Source organism: Mustela erminea, chromosome 7 (assembly GCF_009829155.1).
Source record: "Mustela erminea isolate mMusErm1 chromosome 7, mMusErm1.Pri, whole genome shotgun sequence".
In the NCBI taxonomy this organism is placed as follows: domain Eukaryota; kingdom Metazoa; phylum Chordata; class Mammalia; order Carnivora; family Mustelidae; genus Mustela; species Mustela erminea.
This window is the reverse complement of record NC_045620.1, coordinates 122119626-122141703: the sequence shown is the minus strand read 5'-3', so window position 1 is coordinate 122141703 and position 22078 is coordinate 122119626. Positions and strand designations below refer to the sequence as shown.

The 22078-nt window shown below is 40.4% G+C and overlaps 1 protein-coding gene across 10 annotated transcripts in view; it reads right to left on the bottom strand.

The window, feature by feature from the left end:
* DTNB (dystrobrevin beta) overlaps nucleotides 1-22078 on the bottom strand; it is a 233701-nt gene that overhangs the window by 35904 nt on the left and 175719 nt on the right. For all 10 annotated transcript variants that reach the window (XM_032353117.1, XM_032353118.1, XM_032353127.1 and 7 more), the window contains 4 exons: nucleotides 21568-21655; nucleotides 8251-8336; nucleotides 7028-7141; nucleotides 1277-1373 (listed from right to left, as the gene is read on the bottom strand). In XM_032353117.1, coding sequence (XP_032209008.1) covers nucleotides 1277-1373; nucleotides 7028-7141; nucleotides 8251-8336; nucleotides 21568-21655 — 385 coding nt within the window. The remainder of the gene's footprint in view (nucleotides 1-1276; nucleotides 1374-7027; nucleotides 7142-8250; nucleotides 8337-21567; nucleotides 21656-22078) is intronic.

Sequence of the window (22078 nt, the reverse complement as noted above, 5' to 3'; positions counted from 1 at the left end):
TAATGTAGAAACATGTCCATGCAAAACCCAAATTCCCCGGGACCAAAGCTAGGGAAAGAAAAGAAAAAACAAAAAAACCAAAACAGAACAAAACAAAAAAAACCCCTCAGCTCGAGACTTAAAGCAGAGATTGTGTTGAGCAAGTCACGAGTCAGTTTAAAACACAGACACTACATTTACCCAAGCTGCTAATGCCACTAACTTCATCATGAAGGGACTCGTCTAGAATAGAGAAGTTGAAGAAAAGTCTCCAAGCTGATATTCTCTGGCGCCACCACTCCTATTCTGGACCCTGTCACTCACTTCCGACTGGATGGTTATATTTGTCTCCATGTCTCCTGTAGCTTCTCCCTTCTCTGATCTGCTCTACACATTTTCCCAAAACATTATTTCCCAAACCTTCAATGACTCCCCTACCACAGGATTAAATCCACTCCCCTCGGCCTGGCTTTTGAGGTACTCCACACTGTGTGATTTCCACTCTGCCTTGCCAACGCTGTGTCACACCACAAAATGCAGTGGTTTACAGCACAGGCACAGAGACCTAAGGAATTAGCAGCAGGAACAAATGTGCTCTGGTATGGCTGCTCCGTATCTGGGTAAATATTTCTGTCAAATACCAGTAAAACTGTCTAGGTGAGGACATTTAAATGCCAAGCGTGCCTCTCTCTCTCTCTTGTGGGGTACAGGGGCTGTAATACATGCTTCAACAAAAACAGTGAGATCTGAATCATCCCAGAGTTACTTAAGTCCCAGTATAAAAACCTAGAGCTGATATGCTATTTTTTTCCTCCTAATAAATTTATTCGTTAGGATGAGTCTGATTAGCTTGGTTTGCTGCTGTAATACTAAAATAGGACACTTCATAATGGTTACGCATTTAGGTGGAATATCTGAAAACCTGTCTTAAGAGAAACTTGAAACCGCTGAAAAAGATTCATGTATATATAGTTAATATCCTGTTTACAAACCTTTATATTTGTTCATAAAAGCAACTGCTCAAGGACAGGACTCTAGTTCCAGTTACTCATTTTTTACCATCAGGCTTCACACTAGTTTCGACGACTTTGTGGAGTCACGGCTAACTTTACCGGCGGCGGTATTTCAGCTTTAACTGAACCCGGTCCTGACAACCACAGGGGAGGCAGCAGCGGAGTCCGCGGTGAAGGGGAAGAGAGGCTGAGCCGAGGGTGGGGAGGCAGGGAGGCGGGGCATCGGGAGGCGGGGCATCGGGAGGCGGGGCACCGGGAGGCGGCGAGCGGCCCGGCTCGCTCACCTTCAGCAGCTTCATCAGCCCTTCCAGCTGAACCATCAGCTCGCGCCTGCTCTCCTGCAGTGCCGACATTCTCTGCTCCAGCTCGTCCTTCCTCTGCCTGTCCGAGGGGAAAAGCCCATCAGAAAGGGAACTCTGAAGATAACGGGACTTGCAAAGAAAGGTCCAAGCCAAGGTGAAATGGCTTTTGACCTGATTCTGCTACTGACCAGGGTCTGAGACGCTGAGCAAGTCATTTAACCTCTGCTACGTCATGTTAGAAAGTGGTGATAATATTTGTTTTGCTCTCTTTCCTTTACTGGTATGAGAATAGTATGTAAAAATGCTTCGGAAAACACACAATATTGATATAGCAATACAGAGAAAAAGTATTATTAATATTATTAATAAGGCTATTTAAAAAAATTCCTCAGGAAGTCAAATACCACATTTAGAAATAGTCCAAATTTAAACTGATAGTGAGAAAGTGTATGAAAACTGCTCGGCACCAGACGCCAGCCTCAAGAGTGTGACTGACATCAGGGTAATTGTGTCTAAGAGAATTCACTTGTTCCTGAGGACAGATTTCATATAAATTCTAGCTCAATATGTTCCCAAAACAAACTTAAGACTGTGGTCCATAAATGGTTCTCTTTCCTGATTTCTTCCAGTTGTCATGGCTAAAAACTTTGGTCCTCTTTAATACTTTTCTGCTTCTACCCTATTCTTCATCACCCAATACAGATGATTCGTTCCTAGAAATTTATGTGTTTTTCTCTTCCTACGTCTCTCACCTTATCCAGGCACACCTTACCTCACATGTGCAATGGTCTCCTATCTTGATTAATCCTGATACCATCATTATGGAGAAATGGAATAGAAATCAGGAGACTTGAGGGCCACCATTTACTAAATACTGCAACCTTCGACAAGCCACATGCCCTATAAGAGCCTCAATTTTCTCGTCACTTAAATGGGACTAATTATAAACAATGGCAATATTTTGAGGATCAAAAAAGATATGAAAGTGTTCCATGACTCTATAGGCTGCTCAAAGAAAAACTGTTCATTTCATCATCCTATGAAATAATCTCAGTAGTAGAATTTCTAGCAACCCTAACTCTTGCCTTGCACAATCTATGCCTCCGCTGTCCACTCTAGTAGCCACTAGCCACACGTGATTACTGAACACTTGAGATGGGGCTATTCTAAATTAGAGGCACTGGATCTCAAAAGCTTAGTGTGAAGGAAAAAAAAAGTAAAATATCTCATTAATATTTTTAAATGTTGATTATTTTAATATATTTTTAACATTTAACATATTAATATTAATAATAAAATATAATTTATCTCAATAATCTATTAATAATATATAATATATAATAATATATAATTATATATATTATTGAGATAATATTGAGATAGTATTGAGACAATAATAAATTGAGAATTAAATATTAATATTTAACATATTTTAATGTTGAAGTGCTAATATTTGGGGTAAATCAGGTTAAGTAAAAGATAGTGTTAAAATTAAGGGCACCTATTTCCTTTCAGTTTCTCATTGTGGTTGTTAGCAAAGTTTTAATTACCTATGTGGCTCACATTACATCTGTGTCAGAGAGCGCTGCTCCAGACCCTACCTACGTCCCTATCCCTAGTGCCTCACCTTCTACTCCCTTCCATGTCTGGATGTCTAGTTAATGGTTCCCTTTTACCCAAACCGATCCTATCACTTCAGACTCAGCCATTCCTCCCTTCTTCCAGATGTTATTCACTCCTTAGTGTCTAACCCACACGTTGTTTTTCCCAGGAAGCTGCTCCTGATGACTTCAGCAGGTATCAGATCCTGCTTAATTAATCACCACAGCAACTGGAGCTTCTCTGTGGCACTTAGTTTCTTTTACCTTGCGTTGCTGTCATTTCTATCATGATGCAAAATCCTTGAGGTCGGGGGAATGAGTCTTGGGGTGTACCGAATGATTAAGAGACTCACGCCTCCAGGATGTACCCAGTTAACATCTAGCAAAGTTAACCCAATCGCAGCTTGAAATCCTCTGAGGGCTTCCAATCACCCATCACATAAGGCTCTTTAGAATCTGGTCTTGATTATTCAACTAATTTTATCTCTATCACTGGCACTTTAAAGATTAATGCAAGGGATGCTTGAAACAAATTCTTAGCTCCAAGACTCCTTCCCTTGTCTGAAATGTATCAAAGTTATTCGGGGGATCATGCTGAACCCCAAATCCACTTCCTTTTTTTTTTTTTTTAAATATTTTATTTGACAGACAGAGATCACAAGTAGGTGGAGAGGCAGGCAGAGAGAGAGGAGGAAGCAGGCTCCCTGCTGAGCAGAGAGCCCGAAGCGGGGCTTGATCCCAGGACTCTGGGATCATGACCTGAGCTGAAGGCAGAGGCTTTAACCCACTGAACTACCCAGGTGCCCCCCCAAATCCACTTCTAACCTGAAATGTTTTCTCCCAGATTGCGTCCTCATTATCCTTACCTTTCATGGTCTAGCTCAACTTCCACCACGTCCATGGGTCTAACTGCTTCCAGCGTGTGTATGCGCATTTCCCTACTTATAGTCTTTCTTAAGATTTTACTTTTTTATTTGAGAGAGAGAGAGGGAGATAATGAGCAGGGCAGGAGGAGAGGGAGAAGCAGACTCCCTGCTGAGCAGGGAGCCCAATGTAGGGCTCAATCCCCCGACTCTGAGATCATGACCTGAGCCGAAGGCAGATGCTTAACTGATTGAGCCACTCAGGAGTCCCCACCTACCTAAATTTCTTACGATATAATTTCCATACTACTTACTAACTCTATATAATATTAGTTAACTGACTAGAAAAGTATTTCACATTTCTCCCCAAAACTATAAAATGAAAAATTTTTTAAAGATTTTATTTATTTATTTGACAGAGATCACAAGTAGGCAGAGAGGCAGGCAGAGAGAGAGGAGGAAGCAGGCTCCCCACTGAGCAGAGAGCCCTATGTGGGGCTTGATCACAGGACCTGATCATGGCCCAAGCCGAAGGCAGAGGCCCTAACCGACTGAGCCACCCAGGCGCCCCTCCAAAACTATATTATAAATTTTTAGGATGGAATCGTTTTCTAGTCTTCATATTCCCTAAATTTCTAGTGCAGTTATAAATGCAATAAAAAGAAACTGACTCATTCAATTTTCTAGAAAGTCTTTCTTCCCTTTACTTTTAAGACTGGATGCAGAACTCTTTCCCTGTGCTTTGCGGAACCAAGTATGTGGTAAAAATGAATGAACTCCAGCTACAAGCAACAACATGGAAGGGTCCTGAACTGTAATACTGAGGGGGAAAGGTTCCACTATCTGCATATAATAACATTTCTCTAAAGCTCAAAAAAAAAAAAATGTAAAACTAAACACTTTACTATGTGAGAATACACATATATTTGATAATACTGTTTAAAAAGCAAAGGAATGATAAACCAGATTCTGGATAGAGGTGAGCTCTGTGGGGAAGGTGGAAGCCAGGAAATGGGAGCACTTACACATGTTTAACAATATATGAGTAGGATGCGGGTTCATGTGTGTTCATTTTATCATTATGCTTCATATGCTTCGTCATATATGCTATTGTAATGAGTGTACCATTAAAAATAATAATCCAAGGGGAAAGACAACCCTGGTGGTCAGGATTCATAAGCACTAATTCTAAGAACAAAATTCTCCATCTACTTTCATTCTAGGTAGGTATAGACTAGCTGGGTATTGACAACTCCTGGATTCGTATATATTGGTCAAAACCAGAAGGATGTCAGATACCTAGGAGTGAAACTTGCCCTTTCTATGTCTTGACAAACAAAAGTTCTTAATATAAATACAGATGAATTTACCAACAACTTTCATGGTTAGTTAAGCGCCTGCTTGCTTTCTGCTCAGGTCATGATCCCAGAGTTTGGGGATCAAGCCCCATATTGGGCTCCCTACTCAGTGGGGAGTCTGCTTTTCCTTTCCCTCTACTTTTGCCCCTGCATTCCAGTCATACTCTAAGAAATAAGTAAAATCTTAAAAAAAAAAAAAAAAAGGACATTCCCTACATTTTCTTCCAAAGTTTTAAAGTTTTGTCTTCACATTTAATCCATCTGGTGGTATCTTCTCTATAGGGTGAAGCGAAGAGCCAGCATGTTTTGTCTGTAGGCATAACCAACTGATCCTGCACACTTCCGAAATAGTTCCTCTTTCTTCCGTGATAATGGAAGCTGCTTTTGAGATTAAATACTTCCTGATTTCTCAAGAGTTAGACCCTTCTTGGATTACGTTAAATTCTTGCTTCTTCTCGCCTACATGCCAAGACCCCCCTAGATTTAGCCCTTTGCCTACTAAATCTCTGATATTTTTAGACCCCTCTGGGTTAGTAAAGGACTTTTAGCAATCCCACTTCCAGCAACAGTTAAGACTGGAGTATAACCATTTTTGCTTTGCTAGACATAAAATACTTACTTGTGCCTGAGCCGTGGTGGGGAAATTTAAAGTTCTATCTTATGCTGAGAGTTTAGAGTTATGCTGGGCTTGAGTCAGCAGCATACCCTCTCACAGACTTCCTAGTGTAGCACCAACCTGCTAACATCCCAGGCATGCAACAGAGGACTGCACAGCAACCAAATCCTCAAGCCCAATTAAACATAGAAACTAAAATGAATTTTCAGAAGAATGGGAATCTCTGTGTCTCTAATGATTTTCACCTGCAGTTTTAATTCTTTATGACTTATTTATTGATGATATAAATCTAGACAGAAAGACAGTTATAGAAAAACAATATTCTCTATTCTCTAGGAAAAGAAATCATGGTTGGGAAGCTAAATGACTTAAGCCAAATAAAGAATTTAAAAAGGACAGCTCTAAACAGAATAAGTCAATCAAAGAAAGACAATTATTTATCAAATGATCTCACTTATAGGTGGGCTTTAAGAAACAAAACAGAGGATCATAGGGGAAGAGAGGGAAAAATACAACAAGATGAAACCAGAGAGGGAGACAAACCATAAGAGATTCTTAATCATAGGAAACAAACTGAGGGTTGCTGGAGGGGAGGGGGATGGGGGGATGGGGTCACTGGATGGTGGACATTAAGAAGGACACGTGATGTAATGCGCACTCGATATTATATAAGAATGATGAGTCACTGAACTCTGCCTCTGATACTAATAATACATTATATGTTAACTTATAAAAAAGGATAGCTGTGCAGAATCCCAGGTGATAGCACATTAAACATCAACTGTGGAATGTCAAATGTTATAACCTCCATAGAAAGAACCCGCTCTTTGGAAATTTAGAGGTCTGGTGAAGAGCAGGTCACTAACTTAGTGTCTAAAATGTCTCACTTATCAGAGAGTATACACACATCTTTCTAAGACTAATAGGAAATAAGACCCTGATAGCTTTGATTGGCTCATTTTCATGTTAATGCTCTTCTAGAAGATTTCTCCATTCCCTCCAAAATAGCAACTGAGTGGGGGCTGAAGCTGCTCTCTACCCCTAGTCAGACCCTGTGACCTTTAGTCCCCCAGCACTGAAACAGTTTCTATTTATGTTGAAGTGGGAAGATCCCACAGCCCTGGTGCAAGGGATTCCCATGTGGTTTTGTGTCTGAGGTAGCAAGCACCCTTCTCACTCAACATAGTTCTGCTCTATGAGGCACCAGAAGAATATACTCGTAGGGCAGAAGAGCACTAGTCCTGCCAAGACCCTCTTCTGTCTTCTGCAGACAGCGGTGCAGTATCCCTTCTCACCTCAGCAGCCGCAGCTCGGCCAGCAATGTGGGGTTCTGCTGCGCCTTCTCGGGGGTGGGCTGGGAAGCCTGCTCATGCTCCAGACGGAGACGCTGGATCTCTTGCAGGATCTCCCTAGAGAGGACAGATGGAAGAAATAGCTCTCTTTCCTGTCAGGACTTCTAACGCTAGTACAGTGGCCTCTACCAATCTTGTTCTGTTTCCAAATGACCCAGATGTGAAACAGCCACCTTCTGAACACTGCTGTATTTTGTATTTCCTCAATGAAACAATCCTTTGTGGTAGAGTCATATAAATACTCTTCTCAAGAACTTGAAAAATCTCCACAAAAAGAAAATAATCACTAGAATGGTCTGTTCGTTTCTAGGGAAAAGATAAAAGAACTCCCCGCAACCTCCTAATGTTGGTCCTATGCTAACTACTCCCCTCGTACTGTCCTACCCCACCTGGTACTCCCCAACCTCCATACCCCCCACCCCCACCCGTCTTTGTTTCTCTTCTCTTGAGCCACTGAGTGACAACAGCTGCCATTTCTATTTCCTATGCCTGTTATGTTACATCCAATCTCCTCCGGGTTTCTGCCTCTCAGGGCATACTGGTATGCTGTCTGGTCTCCATGCTTGCCTGCCTGTCTGCCTTCCCCCATTTATTTATTTGATTGCATTTATCTATTTGAGAGAGAGAGAGAAAAAACACAGGCAGGGGGAGCAGGAGGCCGAGGGAGAAGCAGTCTCCCCGCAGAGCAAGGAGCCTGATGCAGGGCTTGATCCCAGGACCCTGGGGTCATGACCTGAGCGGAAGGCAGACGTTTACCCAACTGAGCCACCCAGGCACCCTCCTCTGTGTCTTTAAATGGCTTTGTGGTGAGAGACCAGACAGTCACACACAACACAGTGGGCCCGGATAAGATGACTAGACAGAATAAAAGGGGGTTGGAGTGGAAAAGGGAATCACGGGAGGGGAACTGGTGGTGGGAGAAGGCACTGGGGTAAAGAACCCACCTGAAGGCCCGCGAGCAAGGCTCTGGGGCTATCAGAATGTACGGCATGCAGAGAACTACAAATTAGAGTAGGGGCATTCCCATGAGTGCGACTGGCCTATATTCACTGAGGCAGGATCTTCCTTTATAGTCAAAAGCCAGCTAATCCACAAGGAAAATGAGAATCAGATACTCACGTGATGATCTGGGACTTCAGAAGCTGGCTCGACCTCTGCATTCTTACCTGTTTTTGTTTTCCAGTTCTGCAATAAGCTGTCTTTGTTGTTTGTTGGCATCGAAGTTAAAGCTCAAGTCAGTGGGAGGACGGGTCTACGGTGAAAAGAAAGGGTTTGTTTTTTTTTGTTGTTGTTGTTGTTTGTGTGTGTGTGGGGGCGAGGGTCAACTATATCCTGAGTCCTAGACTACTGACTTTTTAAAACAGATTTTTGAGGTATAATTTACATACCCTAAAATCCACCCATTTTAAGTATACCATTCACAGAGTCTTAGTAAATTTAAACCGTTGTGCAACCAATCACCACAGTCCAGTTTTAGAACATTTTCCATCACCACAAAAAATTCCCTCCTGCTGGTTTGTCGTCAATTGCCTCTCATCCCCAACCACAGGCAATCACTGATAACTTTCTGTCTACAGTTTTGCCTTTTCTAGAAGCTTCGTATATACGGACTCCAACAACATGTAGTCTTTGGTTTCTGGCTTTCATGAGACATGTTTCTGAGGTTTGTCACTGTTGCTCCATGAATCAGGAGCTCCTTCCCTTTTATTGCTGAAGAGTATTCCACTGTTTCTAGTTTTTGACTGTTACAAATGAAGTTGCTGTAAATTTTCATTTACAAGTCTTTGTGTTGATATATGGTTTTTTTTTTTCCTTTTGGGTAAATATCTAGGAGTGGAATTCTTGAGTTATATGCTAACTCTATACTTAATATTTTGAGGAACTATCCAACTATTTTCCAAAGGAGCTGTATCATTTTAGAATCCCACCAACAATGAGGGACACTTCTGATTTCTCCACACCATCAATACCTGTCACTGACTTTTGTTTTCACCAGATTCTAGTGCATGTGAAATAATTTGTGGGGTGTTTTGTTTTTCTTTTTAATTTAATTTATTTATTTGACAGACAGAGATCACAGAGAAGCAGCCAGAGAGAGGGGAGGAAGCAGGCTCCCTGCTGAGCAGAAAGCCCGATGTGGGGCTCGATCCCAGGACCCTGGAATCATGACCTGAGCCAAAGGCAGAGGCTTTAACACACTGAGCCACCCAGGCACCCCGATTTGTGAGGTTTTTAAAAAAATATATTTATTGAGAGAGAGAGAGCGAGCATGCGCGTGCACACAAGCAGGGGGAGGGGCAGAGGGAGAGGGAGAGAGAGAATCCCAAGCAGACTCTGTGCTGTGAGTGTTAAGTCCAACACGGGGCTCAATCCCCTGGATTCTGAGATCATGACCTGAGCTGAAATCAAGAGTTGGACACCTAACCAACTGTGTCACTCAGGTGCCATGTTGTTGTTTTTTTAACTGAGATATAATTTGCATACCATAAAATCCATTAAAGTGTCCAATTCAGTGGTTTTTAGTATATTTACAAGATTGTGAGATCATTGCCACTATCTAACCACAGAACATTTTCATCACCTCCAAAAGAAATCCGTACCCATTAGCAGTCATCCTCCATTCCCCCTACATCCACACCCTGACAACTGCTAACCCATTTTATATGTCTGTGGGTTTGCCTCATCTGGATATTTCATATAAACAGATTCATACAATATGTGATCTTTTGTGTCTGGCTTCTTTCAGCAAAACGTTTTCAGGGTCCATCTGTTTTATAGCCTATATCAATACTTCGGGATTTTTGTGGCTGAACAATATTGTTATATGGACCTACCACATTTTGTTTATGCATACAAAGTTGATGGGCATTTGGGTTCTTCCCATTTCTTGGCTATTTTGAATAATGTTGTTATGAGTGTTTGTGGACATGTTTTTGTATACAGATAGGTTCTCATTTCTCTTGGGTATATGTCTAGGAGTAGAATTGCTGGATCATATAGTAACTGCCTTTTGAGGAACTGCCAAATTACTTTCCTAAGTGGCTGCACCATTTTCCATGCTCACCAGTGATGTATGAAGGTTCCATTTTTTCCATTTTCTTGTCAACACTATGATTGTACATCTTTTTGATCACAGTCATCCTGGTGGGTGTGAAGGGGTATCTCATTGTGAATTCAACTTGCATTTTCCCTATGACTAATCTGTGAAGCATGCTTTCTTTCATGTGCTTACTGGGCATTTGCATATGTTCTCTGGCAAAATCATCTGTGGTTTTGATTTGCGTATCCATGGACATTCCAGACCCTTGTTACCTCCTTTAAGAATATGGAAGCCAATCAACACAAACTAGGAGAAAGGATGCATAGGCAATAGTTCCCTTTTTTTTTCCATTAGCCAGAATGGAAGCTCAAAACAATGGCTCTGCAATGGCTACGCTTCACACTCTGCACCTATGTGGTTCTACCCAAAACATGACCTACCATGAAGCAGAAACCTTGTTTCCTGTCTAGAGCTTAAAGGTGCAATAAGTAATTCTTTTCATGTGGCATTTCCTAAATAAACAGGGGTAAAACGGCATAGCAAATGTGGGTGGGAAGCCTTTTTTTTTTTTTTTAACCTATTTTTTTTTCTTAAAAGAAAAAAGAAAGGTGATGCTTCTTCCTTTAGAGTTGACCAACAGCCAACTGAGCAAATTTTCTATATTCTTTCCAGAGTTTTATGAGAGCCAGAGCTGAGCCTCAGAAAAATGGCTTGCCTGGGACTGAATCTGCTGTGAATAACAGATTTCCAATCCCTGAAAACTGGAGTGAAAACAAATGACTTCTTATTAGTGTGGGATCAGGGAAAATTGCAGACAAGGAAATGGGCTCTAGCATGAATTGGCTTTGTGATGGCAAACAAACAAAAACCTCAGAGTATTTCATTGGAAATTTCTTTTTTTAATAAGATTTAACTTACTTATTTGAAAGAGAAAGAAAGTGAGCACAAGCAGGGGGAGCAGCAGGCAGAGGGAGAGGGAGAGGTAGGCTCCCCGCCAAACAGGGAGCCCGATGTGGGGCTCCATCCCAGGGCCCTGGGATAATGACCTGAGCTGAAGGCAGCCGCTTAACTGACTGAGCCACCCAGGTGCCCCTTCATTGGAAATTTCTAAAGATATTTTTCACTTTTGAGTTACTGCAAGGCTGAGGCTTCTTTCAAAGAGGAGGTTAATACAGGAATCAAGAGTTACTGTCAGCAGCAATTCCTAACCAGGCAAGATTCTTTGGCACCAAGAAGTATTGTTACTCAAGTACTAAGAAGTGTAACTGGAAGATTTCTATCCCGAGGCACCAGTTCCACTGGTCTGACAACAGGGAGATCCCCCAGAGGTAGGGGTTGACAATGGCTTATTTCACCCAGTCAAATTTTAAACACAGAGTACATTAAATAAAAAGAGAAACTCAGGATTTTATTTATTTACTATCTTAAACTCCAAAGTGCTTGTTTAAAAAAAAAAAAAAAAAAAAAAAGGCCAGGGCTCTCTTTCTAAAATGCCTCTGGGATACTGAAGAGAAAAAGTCAGAAAGGGAATTACTAGTTCATAAAGACACAGAACACTTCAACTACAAGAGGCCTAAGGATAATTTCTTTCAAAAATCAACTAGTTCATTCCTTTATTCAGCAAGTATTTCCTGAGCACCTATGGCATGCTAGATATTGTTCTAGGATGTAGGATGCATGAGTGAGTAAGATACAGCTCACCCTCACGTAACTTACTTGGTGCTGGGAGAGGAAGATAAGGAACCAAAGGTGTAAGTACAGATCATTAGTAGTGATAAATCCAATGATGAAATATAGGCTAATGAAACAGAGTAAACTGAGACAGAACACTCTTTTTGAATGAGGTGATTAACAAAAAGGTTCTCAGAGACTCAGTCGGGTGGGGAAGCAAACCAGGTACTGGGCTGAAAGACGGGTGTGCTGGGCAGAGGCCAAGGCCTACAGCTGCTCCATGATGAACAGAGTGGGCTTTGCTGAAAATGGTAACTGACTCTAGGAGAGGACCCTGGGCCCCGATCACCAAGGGACTTATAGCATTGAAGAGGAGTTTCTATTTCATTCTCAAAGTGGTATGAAGTCACTGTAGGATTTTGAATAAGGAAATATGGAATCAAGTCCAAATACTGTAGGTACATACTCTACCTTCAAGGAGATGGAGCTTAACTTTCAGTCCTTTAGTATAGGCTGTCCATAGCGAAAAGAAAGAAGGCTGTCCTCTTCTTTCCAAAGAGGACAGTGTGGAAAGTGGGGGAAGAGTAACTTTATGCTGGCAAAACCTGACAAATACTCCCTTGGCCAGGTGATCAAGGTCAACATCAACAGTGATAAATGATACAATGGAAGAAAAATGGTGCTTACCTCTTCCTCCTCAAAAGCTATAACTCAAGTCTAATCATGAGAAAAACAACAGACTAATTCCATTTAAGGGACATTCTACAATGTATTTGACTGGTACTCCTCAAAGCTGTCAAGGTCATCAAAAACACGGGGAGTTAGAGAAACTGCCACAGTCCAGAGGAGCCTAACGGGTAGGACAACTAGATGTAATGTGCTATCCTGGATGGAGTCCTGCAATGGAAAAGGGACATTAGATAAAAACTAACAAAATCAGAACAAAGTATGGGCTTTGCTTAATAATAAGGCATCAACATTGCTGCATTAATTGCAACATGCGTGCCATGCTGATATAAGATGTTAACAAGAGAAACTGAGCATGGGTTATTTGGAAACTCTGTAGTAGCTCTGTAATTTCTCTGTAAATCTAAAACTGTTCTATAATAAAAAGTTTATAAAAAGTGAACAAACTCTGCTTTGGCTCCTATACAGAGAATTTACTGTAGTGAGAGAAAAATGGAAGTAGATAGGCTAGTGAGGAATCCTAGATTTTGCTATCTACTCACCATGCAAACCTTGAGTTATTTTATTTCCCTATACTTTTCTTAGCTGTAAAATGGGAATATTTACAGACAGAGATGTGAAGAGGATCAGTTCCTCTGTTACAGAAGCATTCTCTCAGGTTTAGGTAAAATCACAGAGCTCCAACATCTTTAAGGAGATGGAACTATATCTGAAAAATACAGGGTAAGAAACAGGACCCCTTTGGGCAAAACTGGGCAGATGTTACAAAACGAAGGAAAGCCAATGCAGGCAGCAAACTGGAATCTTGTGGTACAGATTTCTGAAATCTAAAAACTGGACTCGAGGCTTCCCATCTATATGAACTTGGCAGGCTGAGTTCCAGGGATGTGCCTGATACCCACTAGGCTTTCTCCCATCTCGCCTAGACCAACTGGAGGGCTGTAGATTACTAATCCCTCAAAAACCCAATGTTTTTTAGGGTAGTGGGTGCCCAACTAGCTCTAAATCAGAAGACTGAAGTTTTGCTTTTCCTCCTTAAATAAAAATCCGTGGACTCTAAACACAGAGATTCTGATTTAGTAGGTTGGAAGCAAAGCCGAGGATCACTAGTTTTTAAATGCTTCAGACAGGATTATAGTATGTAGCCACGTTTGACAATTACTATTTTACAGGGGCTTTGAGTCATTAAATGTGTGCAAAACACCACATGGATACTGCTGGTCTTTACTCGTAAGAAGCCATAAGGATATTTCTGGATATTTCTGGAATGGCGCATGCCTGGAGCCGGTGAAGCTAGAAAGGCTGGGCTGAGCCACCTGAAAAAAAAGCTTCTTGGAAACAAGAAGTGAGGTAGGATGACAACACCCTGTTTCCCCTTCCTTTTCCATTTCTTCCAAGTTTTTCATAGTGAATTTCACATTTTTCATAAAGAAAAAAAAACCACCTTAAAAACAAAAAACAAAAACTCTCCTCAGATTACACCCAACGTTGCTGATGTTGGTGACAAAATTTTAAGAATCTGCTGTTATTACTGTGATTCACCACACACTGTAATTTTGTTTCGTTTTTAAAAGGAATTTAGGTACTCCAGGAAAACAAATGAGCTTTCCTGGCTCATCTAAGCAACCTTGAATTTCTTTGTTCAAGGGTGAGGCTGAAGAGGTTTCAGTGGCCACACTGTCACCTGAGGGGACAGGCCAGCCAGCTCCACTACTGAGGAGCTCTGTGGGGTGCAATGCTGGCTGCTAAAGTAATTTAATGGTCTTTTTTTTTTTTTGTGAAAGAAGGTTTTTGAGAAAAAAAAATCAATACAAAGCCTATGTGGCGGGCTATAAATAAATTCTTTCGAGCACTACACCCACTTTATGCAAAGCACTTGTATCAGCAAGAGATTAGCGGATTAGCAGTCTCCTGTTTAACAGAAATCTAGTCGAGAAGAACCCTTACTGAGAGGCCCAATATTTTACAAGATAACTACACTTTGGAAAACAAACTGAAGATGAAAGAGACCATATCAGTATTTCATCTTAAGATCATTCTAACAATGATCATTTTCACACGAATTAGAGAACTGGCATCGGAAACTATCAGGTGTAAACAGATTTATCTTGTTTGCAGAACGGAGAACTGTGACCTCCTTTTCAGGGTCAAGTGGCTTTGGAGCTTTTATTTACAATATTTTAAAAGCACAATGTATAGTTAGTAAGAATATATAATGGCATTAAATAGCCTTCATTTTAAAAATTCAACCACAATGCTGTCTATCTCAACAAACTTAATTCTGTAAATTCTCATTTCTATAATGACTTGAACATTTGTGACTGAGGACACAGGTAAGGTGTAACTGATTAAATGGAACTTTTTTTTTCCCTGACTCCCAACCCCCCTCCCCACCACCCAGCTCCATTCTGTTCTTTCCCACTAACCTTTAGAGTTGTAATGTTGGGAATCAGATGTGTGACCTAACAGTATACTCTTAAGGAAAAGATTGTGAAGTTGAAACAAACCCAAAGGAATAAATTACTTTGGCGGGGGCGGGGGGGGGGGGAAACAAAGCAAGGCTCTCCACTGGAAGCTTGAATTACTCTATTTCTCTATGAAGAAGTAAAGATAAATTAGTACACATTTCTCAAAGTAATATACTGCGTTTGCGGAAGATGGTCCCGACACATCCGGTGCCCGATTTTACTCCAAGGATTCACTCTGGGCTCTGGCCACACAAGCCGTCTTGTAGACGCTGAAACCTCGGAGCTCAGGGCCTTTACAGAAGTGGAAACAGCCCCCCAGCACACACTGGGTGTTCCTGACCTGCTTCATGCTCACATACCCTGCTGTTTCAGCCTCAGATCCTTCCTCCTTTTGTCTTCCTCTTTTCTTCCAGATTTAATGCTCTTCCTGAACTACAGCCTTCCATAGCTGAGTCTCCACAGTCCACAGAACAGAACCCCAGTCCCAGCTGCACCACTTACAACCTGTCACCTGGAGTAGCTTCCTTACCTTTTTGAAGATTCGTTTTCTCATGAGATTGTTTTGATGAATAAATGAGCTCATACATGCACTTAGAATAATGACTGGTGCCGAGTAAAAAGTCAATAAAAGTTAGCCATCAGTATTATTCTTTTAGCATGAATCTCACCTGGGACCTTCCTCCATCCTGGCCAGAAAAAGTCTTTCTCCTTTTCCTTGGACAGGTTTAGTTACTTTGTTTTTATTTGTATTTTTTTTTAAAGATTATTTATTTATTTACAGGGAGAGAGGGAGAGAGACAAGCAGTGGGAGGGAGAAACAGGCTTCCTGCAGAGCAGGGCGCCTGATGCGAGCTTCAACCCCAGGACCCTGGGATCATGACCTGAGCCAAAGGTAGATGCTTAATGATTGAGCCACCCAGATGCCCCATTACTTCATTTTTAAAGGAATTTAGGCACTCCAGGAAAACAAATGAGCAATATTTGACTTTTTTCATAAAGAAAATTCTTAAAGTTTCAACATAAACATTAACAGGACTGGATATAATTGGATGCGTCATTTATTTTTAAATTAAAGTGTTTTTTTTTGTTGTTGTTTATGAAAAATTGTTATATTGTTCTTGGTGTTGAGAAATCTAATTATCAATTCTTGGCAGGTATCTATCCTCTCTGGTTGCTTTTTGAGTATCTTGTCTTGTATTCCGCAGTTTCACTAGCACACACATGGGTGTGAACTTTCATTTATCCAGTTTGGGACTCACTGTGGTTTCCATCTGAGGATTCATGTCATGAATCAATTCTGGAAATTCTTCAGCCATTAATTCCTCAAATATTGTCTCACCTAGTAGAAAATAAATTTACTTTCCTTTGGTGGTGGGGGGGGCAGATGGATTCCAATGGGATGACTGTTGGTTCTCTATCTTCCGTGCCTAAAAACCTTGTTTCGTATCTTACACCTTTTTATGTTGCATTTGGGAAACTTTTCTATTTTTATTTTTATTTATTTGACAGAGAGAAGCAAGAGAGATCAACCACAAGCAGGGGGAGCAATAGAGGGAGAGGGAGAAGCAGGCTCCGCACTGAACAGGGAGCCCAACATGGGGCTCAATTACAGGACCCTGGGATCATGACCTGAGCTGAAACCAAGAGTCTGATGCTTAACTGGCTGAGACACCCAGCCACCCCTATTTGGGGAACTTTCTTACATGTATTTTCCAGCAGACTAACTCTGTGCAGCTACGTCTGACCTAACATTTAACCTTATCCACTGAGTTTTAAATTTCAACAACTTTTGTTTTCAAAATATTTATGTTCTCTTCGGTTTATCTCCAGTCTTTTTAGACAGTCTTTTCTTTTATCGTGTTTTTAATTCCTTCTTTCAGGTCTAAGAAATTTTAAACATAGTTGTTCTATAGCCAAGGATTCTAGTATCTAGTCACTGAGGGTCTAATTTTACAGAGATGCTCAGGAGTTCAGGTTTAGTTGAACTCTTTCTGTGGGAATACTGCTTGGCCTCAATTGAGAATCTTAACCTCAGGAGAGGATTTCTATTTTGCTTCACCTCAATGCCGTAGGATTAATTTTATATTAAATTTTTACTTTGGGTTTCTCAATCTATGAAGTAATGTAAATGCACCAACGAAAGTACAGACAGGACTGAGGTTGTGAATTCCATGGGAGACCTCTTCCCCTCCAAAGGGAGGAGAACCTAAATAAAGCTTTTTTGTCTTGTCTTTGTGCTGACGGATGGCCCTCTATATCATACTTTCACCAGGTCATGTTTCCAGGGACCTAGCTTAATGTGAAAGCCTCACTTCCAACTCTCCACCTTGATATGTACAAGGTTTTGCCCAAGGCACCTCGAGACAATTATAATAAACTTAAGCACAGGGCAGGGGCGGCAGCATCAGTGGCCCAGGGGCTGCTTTGGGTTTCAGTCCTTTTTAGTTCCCAGGAAACTGAATTCTCTTCTACTTATTTTCAGATCTCAACACAAGTAACACTTTCTCACAGAGGCCATACAGTGTAAGTCAGGGACCTGCTATCCATTTTCATATCCCCTTCTATTTTTCCTCCATTGTACCTAATTGTTTGTAATTGTGTTTTTTTAAAAAATATTTTACTTATGTATTTGAGAGAGAGAGAGTACGAGTGGGAGGAGGGCAGGGGGAGAGAGAAAGAGACTCTCCTGCTGAGTGGGGATCCTGATGTGGGGTCGATCCCAGGACCCTGAGATCACGACCTGAGCTGAAACCAAGAGTCTGATGCTTAACCGACTGAGCCACCCAGGCGCTCCTGTAGTTATGTTTAATAGTGTATTAAACTGTGTATTAGGTAGTGTATTAGACTGTTTGTCTCTCTCACTAGACTGTTAGTTCCATGAGGGCAGGAATCACTTGCTCATCACAGTATCCAATCTGGCACATCACAGGAACAAAATAAATATTTGCCAAGTGAATACAATGCATGTGTGGGTGGAGGGAGGGGAGATGGATATTAATACGCACTAGCTCTTCAAAGAAAGCAAAGGGCTGAAATGGAAGAAAAAAAGAGAACATTTTATTTTAAGTTGTTTCAAAATTTCAGTAAACCCATGGCAAATCCCTGGGTAGCATTTCTCAGTGCAATCAAACTCTTGCATATCCCCACATTCCTGGTTCCCTTTTCTTTTCATTGAGATGTGATGCTCATATCTTAAGTATGCCAGCCAATCCCACAAACACATACAACTCACGTAACACACACCTCTATAAAAATATAGAACGTTTCCATCAATTCAGAAAGTCTCCTCACCTCTCTTCACGATCCCCTTTCTCAGAAAACAGTCCCTGATGTGATTTCCGCCACTATAAATCATTTTTACCTATTCTAGAACTTCATACACATGGGATCGTGTTGTACACATTTTTGGTGTGTGATGTATGAAAATTCCATTTGCTCCACGTCGTCTCCAACAATCCGTGGTGTCAATCTTTTTCATTTTAGTCATTCTAGTGGGTCATTATGGTTTTAATTGACATTTTCCTGATGATTAATGACATCAAGCACTTTTTTATGTGCTGATTGCCCATTTGTATATCTTCTTCTGGGAAGTTCTGCCCAAGCCTTTAGACCATTTAAAAACTGGGCAGGAGTCTGAGGTGCAGGAATTCTTTACATAGTTTGTCCTTTGTCAGACCTGTGTTGCAGATATTTTCTTTCCGGCTGTGCTTTGTCTATTTTTTAAATAGTATCTTTTAATGAGGAAATAATTTATTTTCAGTAAGATCCAACTTACCAGTTTTTAATGACTCATGAATTCTCTAAGACTTCCTTGCCTGCTCCAAGGATATGAAGATATTTTTCTAAGCCTTCTTTTAGTAGCTTTACGGTTTTAGCTTTTATCTTTAGATTTATGATACATTTCAAACTGAGGAAGGGGTTGAGGTTATTTCATATAAATATACAGTTGTTCCAGAAGCACTTGTTAAAAAGATTTTCTCTTCCCAATTCAATTTCTTTTGTGTCTTGTCAAAAAGAAGTCCTTTGACCTTATACATATGAGTTTACTATACGGATGACCTATTTGTCTATCCTTTTGCCAATATCACACTTTCTTGATTACTGTGGCTTTCTGTAAGTCTTGATGTCAAGTAGGGTTAAGTCCTTCAACTTTGTTCTTTTTAAAGACTCTTGGTTTTTCTAAGTCCTCTGGTTTCCAAATATATATATATATATATATATATATACATATATACATATATGTATATATACATATATGTATATATGTATATATATATATATTTTTTTTAAGGTTTTACCCATTTATTTGACAGACAGAGATCACAAGTAGGCAGAGAGGCAGGCAGAGAGACAGGGAAAAGCAGGCTCCCCACTGAGCACAGAGCCCGATGTGGGAGCTGATCCCAGGACGCTGGGATCATGACCTGAGCCGAAGGCAGAGGCTTTAACCCACTGAGCCATCCAGGTGCCCCTCCAAATGTATTTTAAAATCAGTTGGCCAATTTCTTCAAAGTCTATTGGGATTTTGACTGGTACTGAATCTATAGATTAATTTGGAAAAATGTGCCCTCCTAATTATACTGAATCTGAATATTCCATGGCATACCTCTCCACTTACTTAGGTTTTCCTTAATTCCTCTCAACAATATTTTATAATTTTTAGTCTTAACATCTTTCATTCAATTTATCCATAAGTACTGGGTGTTTTTTAATCTTATAGTAAATGGTGTTTTTTTCCCTAAGTTTAGTTTTCTAATTACTCACTGCTAGTAGATGGAAATATAATCAATTTTTGTACATTGACTTTCTATCCTGCAACACTGCTATAAACTCATGTATCTGTTCTAGGAGTATTTTTTTTTTAGATTCCTTAGGACTATCTTTACATAATCATGTCGTCTACAAATAACAACAGCTTTACTTCTTCCTTTCCAACATTTATGCCCTTTTCTTCTTGTTATGTTATACTGGCTAAGATTTGGTACAATTTTGAATTGGGGTAGTGAAAAGTGGACACCTTTGGTTGTTCTCAATATTAGGTAGGAGAAATACTCTAAAATTTAAACTTTCAGTATAATATTAGTTACAGGGTTTTTGTAGGTGTTCTTTATCAGATTGAAGAAGCTTCTTCAACTTCTAGTATATTGAAAAATGTTATAAAAAATGGGCACTGTATTGTCGAATACTTTTTCTGCAGTTGTTGAAATGATCTTATAATTTTCTTTTTTTTAAAGATTTTATTTATTTGACAGACAGAGATCACAAGTAGGCAGAGAGGCAGGCAGAGAGAGAGGGGGAAGCAGGCTCCCTGCTGAGCAGAGAGCCCGATATAGGGCTCAGTCCCAGGACCGTGGGATCATGACCTGAGCTGAAGGCAGAGGCTTTAACCCATCGAGCCACCCAGGCGTCCCTAATTTTCTTTTTTAAACTGCTAATATGGTGAAATACATTGGTTGATTTATATATTAAATGAATCTGCACTCCTAAGATAAACCTCACTTGATTGTGGAGTACTCTCCTTTTTACATACTGCTGGCTTCAATTTGGTAATAATATTTTGTTAAAGGTGTTTTCGTCCATGCTTATGAATTTGGTTATTGATTTTGTTTTCTTGTAATGGCCTTTTTTGTTTCTCTATCAGGCTACAGTAGTCTGATAAAATGACTTGGAAAGTGTTCCTTCTTCCTTTATTAAGAATTTATGTCAGGTTGTTATTATTTCTTCCTTAAGTATATGATAGTACTCTCCTCTGAGCTTACAGTTTTCTCTGTGGAATTTAATTATAAATTTAATATCCTTAACAGATTTGTTACTATTTAGATTTTCTATTTATTCTTATGTCAGTTTGGTTAATTTGTCTTTTCTTTCTTTTTTTTTTTTTTAAAGATTTTATTTTTAAGTAATTTCTACATCCCACATGGGGCTTGAACCCACAACTTCAAGATCAAGAGTTACACGCTCTACTGACTGAGCCAAGCCAGGCACGCCTAATTTGTATCTTTCAAGGAATTTGCCTATTTCATCTAGGTTGCCAAATTTATTAGCAAAAAGTTGCTCATGATATTCCCTTATGATCCTTATAATATTGTAGGGCCTGTAGCAATGCCCTTTCTTTCATTTGTGATTTTTTTTGGAGAAGATTTTATTTGTTTATTTGACAGAGAAAGAGACAGTGAGAGAGGGAACACAAGCAGGGGGAGTGGAAGAGAAGCAGGTTTCCTGCTGAGCAGGGAGCCTGATGGGGGCTTGATCCCAGGACCCTGGGATCATGACCTGAGCCAAAGGCAGATGCTTAACGACTGAGCCACCCAGGCACCCTTCATTTGTGATATTAATAATTTGTGTTTTCTTTCCTTTTGTCATGATCAGGATTTCTAGGAGGTAATTAATTTAATTGTTTTTTAAAGAACCAAATTCTAGCTCTTTGACTTTCTTGATTTATTTTTTAAAGAGTATACTGTAGATAAAATAAAGGCCTCAATATTCCCTTCCCTAAACCCACTCCTCTCCTTCTGTTTCTGACATACCTATAGTTTCATGTATACCATCACCCTACCATTTATATATTCAAATAATGCTAATTTCTGCTACCCTACTCGGACGTTCCATTTACTCACCATGTTTCCCGCTTCTGCAGCCAGCCGGGCAGCGTAGCGAGCTATAAGTCGGTGTTCCTCATCCGGTCGGCTGGGACTATCCAGGACACTGCCAAAGAGAAAAAGATTCAACAGGTGTCTATTAAACATTCCCTATCCTTGCTTTTCTCTTAGAAAGAACTGATGGGAGAAAGTTTGTAAAAAAGTATGGTAGCAAAAGAAACAGAGGCCTGGGTCATAGATACTAATGGTCTTCTGAGAAAGGTGGTTTAGAGAAGTGATGAGACCACACGTGCCCTTTCTCTTCAGCAGCACCCACCCTACACCATCAGAAGGAGGCACTTCTTTTTCAATGCAAGGTCTGGGAAAAGACAGAGCATCTGCAAAGTCTGGCCGGAGGGAGGATTTCTAATAAAATGTTTTGGGAAAATGCGTAACTTTTCAAGACCTAGGTCTTGAATTTAAAAGGCCCAGGAGAAAACTAAAGCATCACAAAAAAATGGAGGGCTGAAGGAAAGTATGCTTAACACTG